Source organism: Triticum aestivum, chromosome 2D (assembly GCF_018294505.1).
Source record: "Triticum aestivum cultivar Chinese Spring chromosome 2D, IWGSC CS RefSeq v2.1, whole genome shotgun sequence".
NCBI classification, from domain to species: domain Eukaryota; kingdom Viridiplantae; phylum Streptophyta; class Magnoliopsida; order Poales; family Poaceae; genus Triticum; species Triticum aestivum.
The window spans coordinates 183,242,424-183,250,852 of NC_057799.1; the positions used below are offsets into that span (position 1 = coordinate 183,242,424).

Genomic DNA, 8,429 nt, shown 5'->3' on the forward strand with positions numbered 1-8,429 from the left:
GCCGCCCGGAGATCGCATGTCACTGCCGAAGGCTGACGGAGTGGCGACCTCCTCGGCGGTGCCATCATCGACCTATGCTATTGAGACTTCGCTCAGCTACCGGTTTCTAAGTAGGCAAGAAGGAAAAAGAGATGAATGGGAAGTAGGAGGCGGCGGGTTTAGGGTTTGTGTTGGAAGGCGGCCAGGGGGAGGTGTCTTCTCTCTCCACACTGTTTCCTTTATGGACAGAAAACATTTCCCCCCTTTTTTTAGTGCGTTCGCATTTGTTTGCGTGTAGCAATCCTATGAAGTTCAAGTGTTTAACAAACAATTAATCATCACCTACTCCACGTAAAATTTGTCCTAAGTAGAAAAAGCTGATTGACGATGATATGGCACTCTTTGGACACGCCCTTCGAAAAGCACTCCATTTTGCCATCATTAGTTAAGAGCTGCAACCTCCCGTAGCGGCTCCTCATCAGCGACGTGAATCACCTTGTCCTCGATCAAAGATACTAGTACCATATCAACGACTAACGAGTTTTGTTGCTGGTGCAGTCTTGTTGAGTCTCAAACAATGTGAACCGGGAGCTTCGCAGCCCCTTCCGTTGCATAACTCTAACCACTCTTTAGTGTACTCGCACTCGCACCACGCCTAATGAACCCTTTCAGTTATTAAAGCTGGTTAGCCTGCCTAATTAAATCCCATTCAAAACCATGCGGCCCAAATGCTTTCCCCACGCGGCTCTCGCGCTCTCGCTCTTGATATATAACCACGCGCCCGAGGAAGAAGCAACCTCTTTCGTAGCAGCACCTGTTTTATCCACCACGACCTCTTCTCCTCCGATCCCACAAGAGAGCCGAGCGAGGACTCGCTCGACCCCAGCCGCCATTGATGGCTCGTGCCACCTCCGCAGCGCTCGCGCTGCTCATCTTCCTCCTCTGCCGGCACGCCCACGCCGACGCGGGCACGACGCTGTCGCAAGGGCAGTCGCTGGCGGGCAACGAGAAGCTCCTGTCAGCCAACGGCGCCTTCTCGCTCTCCTTCTTCTCCCCGCGCGGCGGCGACGGCTCGCGGGTGTACCTGGGCGTCATGTTCGCCAGGGCCGCGGAGCCGACCGTGCCGTGGGTGGCCAACCGCGACGCGCCGGTGCGCGCCACGGCCCCGTCCTACTCCGCCACCGTCACGGACTCCGGGGACCTCCGGGTGCTGGAGGGGGAGCGCGTCGTGTGGCGGACCAACACGACCTCGTCGGCGGGGAACTTCACGCTGACGATCCAGGACACGGGGAACCTCGTGCTCGCCGGCGGCAGCGGCGCGCAGGCGGTGCAGCTGTGGCAGAGCTTCGACCACCCCGCGGACACCTTCCTCCCCGGGATGAACATCACGCTGGCCCGGCGCGGCGGCGCCGTCGTCAGGCAGACGCTGTTCCGGTCGTGGAGGAGCCCCGACGACCCGGCCCCCGGGAACTTCACGCTGGGGCAGGACCCGCTGGGCTCGGCGCAGCTCTTCATATGGCGCCGCGGCCAGGACGGCAAGGACGTGACGCACTGGAGGTCCGGGCAGTGGGCCAAGGGCAGCTTCGTGGGCATCCCGTATCGGCCGCTCAACCTCTACGGCTTCCAGCTCTCCGGCGACCCGTCCCAGAGCAACGGCCTGTTCTACACCTTCCAGCGCTTCAACTCCTCGCAGTACAGGTTCGTGCTCCAGCCCAACGGCACGGAGACGTGCTACCAGCTTGTGGACGCCACCGGCGCCTGGGAGGTCGTCTGGTCGCAGCCGACGATGCCGTGCCAGGCCTACAACACGTGCGGCCCGAACGCCGAGTGCTCCGCCGCCGACCACTGCACCTGCCTCAGAGGTTAGACGGCATTCCGATCATGTAGAAACTTGCCACATTACTCCCCATGGACGATCGCTCAACTCCGTTGGTGCAAACTCGCAGGTTTTGAGCCGAAATCCGAAGAGGAGTACAGCAACGGGGTGTGGACGCAGGGGTGCGTGAGGAGCAGCCAGCTGACCTGCAGCGAGAGGAACGTGAGCATGAGCGGCAGCGACGCGTTCGCCGTCCTCTCCGGCGTGAAGCTGCCGGACCTGGCGGCGTGGGAGTCGGCGGTCATCAGCGCGGACGCGTGCAGGCAGTGGTGCCTGGCCAACTGCACGTGCAACGCGTACAGCTATAGCGGCGGCACCGGGTGCCTGACCTGGGCCCACGAGTTGGTGGACGTCTACCAGTTCCCCAGCGGACAGTTCCCCAACGGACAAGGGTTTGACCTGCACATCAAGGTCCCGGCTTCTCTATTAGGTAAGCTCATCAACGTTGATGATTTGTTAACCTTTGAAGTTCTAAATTGGGTTTAGAAAACTGCAGCTAGGAAACTTCTCGGTTGTTGAGGAAATGTCGATAAACGCTTAGACTGTAGAAATTGTTGTTTTTGTTGTGTGCTTGTGGCAAGACTTGCACGACTGATTTGGGTTGTTACAACCCGAAAATCCAACCCACTGAATTCGGCCTAGTAATATAAGTAAACAATGATATTGGGTTCCTTGTCAACGAGGCACGCGACCCCAGCCGTGTTGAAAACAATTCTAAATACGAACAAACACAAGGGAATCTTTGGGTTTAGGAGGTAGCCAGTGTAGATGCATACAAAGTTGTGTGGATGCATGCACAGTGGTTGGGGTCTCCTTGACCTCCGCCCTGTGTAGTCAGTCCACGGAATAAAATTCACTGGAACATGTAGTCGGGTAGGAGATGGTTGCCAACTTGGACCAGCAAACAGTTACCGTCAAGGGTGAAAACAACCAGGCTGCTCTGCCGTTCAGATGACCTTCGCCCCCCATTTCGTATGCTTTTATCCGCTGTAGTTGTTCGGTAGTAACGCATTAAGGCAGCTAAAAGGGTTACTTTGAATATTCGAAGCCCTGCAAGAAGAAGGAAACGAATATAACTTGTGAACATATGCAAGCTGACTTTGTTTCGATCTTTCAGTCGGCTTAAAAGATTTCCCCGAAAACGACGTATGCTGAATGTTTTCACCAACTAGCACATTTTCATGAAAAATGACCTAACATGGTCGGATCTTTCATTATCTAGTGATATGGATGAAGCCGGCCGTGAGGTGGATAGTTTAGTTAGGTTCTCTCGCGAATAATACAATATATTGCAAGTAGCACAAATGGAACATGTGAAATAAACCAAGCTTAATTTGACCACGCAGGCCAACATGTCTGACCATATTTGGTGGTTTTTATATTGACCTGATCTGAATGCACGTGTGGCTTGGCCAGATTACACGCGCACAGTTTGCAACTTTAGGAGAACCTCGATCAATCATTAAAGTTTTCTTCTGATGTGATAGGGTCGGTTCATAGATAGTAGTACTGTTCCATAATCCTTTGCCACTGCAGACGAAAATGACCCATTTGACTGACAATTGGACATGGCTGATCATTTTTTACCTGGGCAGATTCAGGCTCCAAACGGAGGACAAGGATTATCGTTAGCGTGGTGATCGTCCTGGCGGTTGTACTGGCCGCATGCGGCTTCCTCCTGTGGAAATGCAGAAGAAGAATCAGAGGTGCGGATCTCAAGATTTCAGCAATTTGCAGGCAAATTTCTTCTAGTACGTAGTACAAGACAGGCTAATTTGGTTCATGTAATCTCGTGCAGAGAAACTCGGCGTCCGTGGCGGGAAAAAGAGGGCGGGAGCCGCGCTGATGCTGCGCCCTGCTACGATGAAAGCCAAGCATGACCTCTCAGGGCCGAAGCAGCCCGATCAGGAGGTGGCGGAGAACGGCGACGGCTGCGAGCTGCCGATGTTCACCCTGGAGACCCTGGCGGCGGCCACCGGCGGCTTCAGCGAGGCCAACAAGCTCGGGGAAGGAGGGTTCGGCCTCGTGTACAAGGGCAGCCTCCCCGGCGGCGAGGAGGTGGCGGTGAAGCGGCTGTCCAGGAGCTCCGGGCAGGGGTGCCAGGAGTTCAAGAACGAGGTGACACTCATCTCCGAGCTGCAGCACCGCAACCTGGTGAGGATCCTGGGCTGCTGCATCCATGGCCACGAGAAGATGCTGGTGTACGAGTACATGCCCAACAAGAGCCTCGACGCCTTCCTCTTCGGTATGCATTGCATCTATCTCATTTGTCTAGTGTGGTGTTCGCTTTCTTGGGCCAACTCTGACGATGTGGTGGTACGGTGGCGATCGGATCAGATCCGGCGAGGCGAGGGCTGCTGGACTGGAAGACGAGGCTCCACATCATCGAAGGGATCGCGCGGGGGCTGCTGTACCTCCACCGGGACTCGAGGCTCCGCGTGGTGCACCGCGACCTCAAGGCCAGCAACATCCTCCTGGACCACGAGATGAACCCCAAGATATCCGACTTCGGCATGGCCAGGATCTTCGGCGGCGACAAGAACCAGGAGAACACCAACCGCGTCGTCGGCACACTGTGAGTACCATTGCTTGCAGCCAGAAACCATCAATGGCAGAATGTTGAAACTTTGCTGAAATTTTGCTACGACGTGTCACCAGAGGCTACATGTCGCCGGAGTACGCGATGGAGGGCCTGTTCTCGGTGAGGTCCGACGTGTACAGCTTCGGCATCCTGATCCTGGAGATCATCACCGGCCAGAAGAACAGCAGCTTCCACAACATGGAGGGCTCGCTCAACATCGTAGGCTACGTAAGCGTCTCACACTGATTCTCATCAGTAATGCGTCAGCACTGTTCTGTTCTTCTTCTTCTCTGATGAGACAGAGTGACCTTTGTGGCTGACCTGCTTTGGTCTCGGGTGCAGGCGTGGCAGATGTGGAACTCGGACAAGGGGGAGCAGCTGATCGACCCGTTGATCCGGGCGTCGAGTTCGCCGTCGGCGGCGCGGGAGGCGCTCCGGTGCGTCCACATGGCGCTGCTGTGCGTGCAGGACCACGCCGGAGACCGGCCGGACATCCCGTACGTGGTGCTGGCGCTGGGCAGCGACAGCTCCGTGCTGCCGATGCCGAGGCCGCCCACCTTCACGCTGCAGTGCACGTCGTCGGACAGGGACAGGTTCAGGGGGAAGGCCGGCGACGAGTCCTACTCCGCCTGCGACCTCACCGTCACCATGCTTCAAGGGAGGTAGTCGTCCATGCTGGGTAGGGACATGTCGTGTGAAACTTGTGCCGGGCGATTCCGCTGCTTGTAGAGATTGTTTCCGTTTGCTCTCTGTACATGGCGCAAATTTTGTAACACTGTGTTCTTTGGCAGGCTTAAAACTAGTCTAGTCGATCGGCATGGTAACAGCCAACTGTACATATGACAGGCTCAGGGAGTCATTTAATCTGTTTGCATTTTCTTTTGAATAGAGTCGAGGTAAATTCACAGCGACGTGCTTAAAAGGCATCGCAGCTATGTACCGCCAAGCTATATGCTGCCATGTTTTAATTTTCAAAAAATAGAACAATTGTAAATGTGCATGGTGGGCCAATATCCAGTGCCCTGAGGAACCCCCTAGGACTTAACACCGACTAAGTAATTTTACCGGAGCCGGGATATATCGGTGCTGGATCCACCCTTCGTCCATTTCGCCAAGATCCGCGGCAGCTTTTGTGAGGAGAAAGGACACTTGCATGCATGGTACATATATTATCCCTCGCTCTCTCCCCACGCAAGACCTTCATTTAATTCTTTGGAAAAAAATTGGATGATAAATATGCTTTGAATCTAAACTCTGTTTTTGAAAAAAATGATATATTTGAATTCAGGGAAACAAGACCTTTGAAACAATACCGATCTTGGATATATTTTGAACAATTTGAGTTTTCCAGTTTTCATATTTCAATTCTAGTTGTATTTCACAAACATCAGTTTCACACATTGAATAAACAACTTGACAAACACATTGAAATATGTTTCATGTATTTCATAAATACCAGTCATATATTTTAAATAATCATTTGAACGTATTTGAAATAACCCATTTAACATATTTCCACACACCAAAAAAACAATTTCAGGAAAATGATTTCAGTCATTTAAAAAATATCAGATAAGAAAACAAAGTTCACTCGTTCCAAAAATAGATTTCACTAATTTCAGAAAACACATTACACTCATTTCCAAAAAGATATATTTCACTCATTTCAGAAAACACATTACGCTCACTCAATTGAAATACTATACTATATTTCATCATTTAAAAATTGATTTCACTCATTAAAAAATATATCTCAAAACTAATTTCACTCATTTTAGAAAACACATTACGCTCAATTACATTATTAGATTTCACTCATTTAGAGAACACATTACACTCACTCAATTGTAATAATATGTTTCGCTCGTTTCAAAAAACTGATTTCACTCATTCCAAAAGATAGATTTAACTCATTTCACTAGTTTCAGGAAACAAATTACACTCATTTACAAAAGATATATTTCACTCATTTCAAAGAATATAATTCCACTCATTCCAAAATCAGTATTTCACTAGTTTGAAAAAACACATTTCACTGATTCGGAAAGCTGATTCACTCTTTACAAAAAAAAAAATTCTCTAATACTAATTTCACTTCGTATTTATGAAATACCTTGAAACGTATTTCACTCATCAAAAAATCAGTTTCAAACATTGAAATAGAAAGTTTCACAGAACAATGGATAAATTTCATTTTTTTTCAAGTATCTTATTTCTCACATTTCACTCATTTCAGAAAATGCATTACACTCACTCAACTAAAATATTATATTCCACTTGTTTCAAAGAACTGATTACATTGATTACAAAAGATAGATTTCACTCATTTCTAGTTTCAGGAAAAACACATTACAGTTACTAACTTGAAATAACAATGTCACTTGTTTCAAAGATAGATTTCACTCGTTTCACTAGTTTCAGAAAAACACAATACATTCACTAAATTGAAATAACGTCACTTGTTTCAAAGATAGATTTCACTTATTTTTAAAACTGATTGGAAATAATCAGCTTAATATTTTTTTAACAGTTTGTCTAATTCACATCTAGATGGGATGTCACATCTAAGCTCTCATAAATAACACAACAACAAGGAAAAAAACCTGGGACAAAAAAATAGAACACAAATATAGTGGACAGAAGGTTAGATGTGACCTAATTATGTCACATCTAGATGTGTCCTAGACAAACCATTTTTTTAAATAACTAGTTTCACATTTTTCAAACAAAAAGTTTCACATATTTTGCACTGAAATATGTTCCATATACATGAAAAACAAAATTTCCCCATTTCAAAGAACTTATTTCACTTATTTTAGAAAACTGATTTCACTCATTTGAAACGTTGAAATTTAATCATGTTTAAATGTATTCAAGATTGATCTTGTTCTAAAGGTCTTGGCGCCGGGAGTTCAAATGTATAAAATGTTTCTAAAATGGGATTATAGTTTTAAATATATGAACGAATGAAATTGCTAATGAGAAAATAAAAGGCATGATTTAATCTCGCATGCGGATGCACCTTTACGTGAACCAGAAGAGATAATGGATTAGGCATGCATCTAAGTATTACTTTATCACTGACATCGGCCTGCCATCTGACGTGACATAATGTTAAATACACCATGCTCTTTGGGAATACACTAATATACCTGAGATGTGGGCCAGCAAAGCGCACGTATCGCAAAATGGACGAATGGCAGATGGTTAGTCGGTACCTCCAGCCACTGGTAAAAAGGAGTTTGCGGACGTAACACCGCCAGTAGCCCATGAATGGGTCCATGAACTTGGCCACTTCCGGGTTGAGGCAGAGATGTTCCAGTCGGGACACCAACACAATCTGGCCTCTTCGCTTCTCGCTAGAGCCACAAAGCCGACGTCATTCCTGGGGGCTCGAAACATTACCGGTGTGCTTGTGTTGAGGTGACGCGTCTAGGCAAGGAGGTAAAGCGTCTCTCCGACTACATGATGATAATGGTGGATGTGATGATCACATGACTAGATAGGAGGGTGCAACCCCTCAAAGTAAGGGAGCATCTGATGTTCAAATATACCTGCGAGGGAGATTGTACGCGGACTCTGTCCGGATTCTTCGAGAATAGGTAGATCCGCTGGAATGATATCTTCAATCCTGAAGGGGAAAACCTCCAGTATTACAGGGGAGCTTTGGTTTCTGGGCTTCTTGGGTGAGCGCCCTTCAAACAACATCGATATTATTCTTCGGCGTTTACCTTTCTACCTTGATCCTTTTTTGGTCCTTAGACTCCGGCCTTCCTTTTTCCTTTTTTAGTGCTTCTCTGGCTATGTCTCCTCTCCGCGCAGCCCGAGGATCCATTGACCAGGACAACGATGATACCAACAACGGGCACGAGGTTGATGGCGTCGGCCATGACGAGGACGAGATCGGCAATGAGGAGGATGATGACCCGACTGCTATCCCGAAGGACGGAGACAATAACATCAGAATAAGAGAGCAACCATTTCAGCTTTCTA

General features: G+C 48.7%; 1 protein-coding gene and 1 long non-coding RNA gene across 2 annotated transcripts; one reads left to right on the forward strand and one right to left on the reverse strand.

Annotated features, from left to right (window-relative positions):
• The first annotated feature begins 782 nt into the window (after positions 1-782).
• Positions 783-5,347, forward strand: LOC123052448 (G-type lectin S-receptor-like serine/threonine-protein kinase B120). The gene is made up of 7 exons (XM_044475631.1): positions 783-1,841; positions 1,926-2,285; positions 3,451-3,561; positions 3,654-4,100; positions 4,193-4,430; positions 4,514-4,664; positions 4,779-5,347. The coding sequence occupies exons 1-7, from the start codon at positions 875-877 to the stop codon at positions 5,100-5,102; spliced, it is 2,598 nt and encodes an 865-aa protein (XP_044331566.1). The 5' UTR covers positions 783-874; the 3' UTR covers positions 5,103-5,347.
• LOC123052449 (uncharacterized) lies at positions 2,789-8,140 on the reverse strand. The gene is made up of 4 exons (XR_006424718.1): positions 7,991-8,140; positions 7,655-7,897; positions 3,443-3,533; positions 2,789-2,905 (listed from the first exon to the last, which is right to left on the reverse strand). It is a non-coding gene; the product is annotated as an uncharacterized lncRNA (long non-coding RNA).
• Between the last annotated feature and the right edge of the window lie 289 nt (positions 8,141-8,429).

Coding starts and splice junctions, on each gene's coding strand:
- LOC123052448 (XM_044475631.1), top strand. CDS start 875: ATGGCTCGTGCCACCTCCGCAGCGCTCGCGCTGCTCATCTTCCTCCTC. Junction 3,562..3,653: donor ATGCAGAAGAAGAATCAGAG/GTGCGGATCTCA, acceptor AATCTCGTGCAG/AGAAACTCGGCGTCCGTGGC. Junction 4,101..4,192: donor CCTCGACGCCTTCCTCTTCG/GTATGCATTGCA, acceptor CGATCGGATCAG/ATCCGGCGAGGCGAGGGCTG.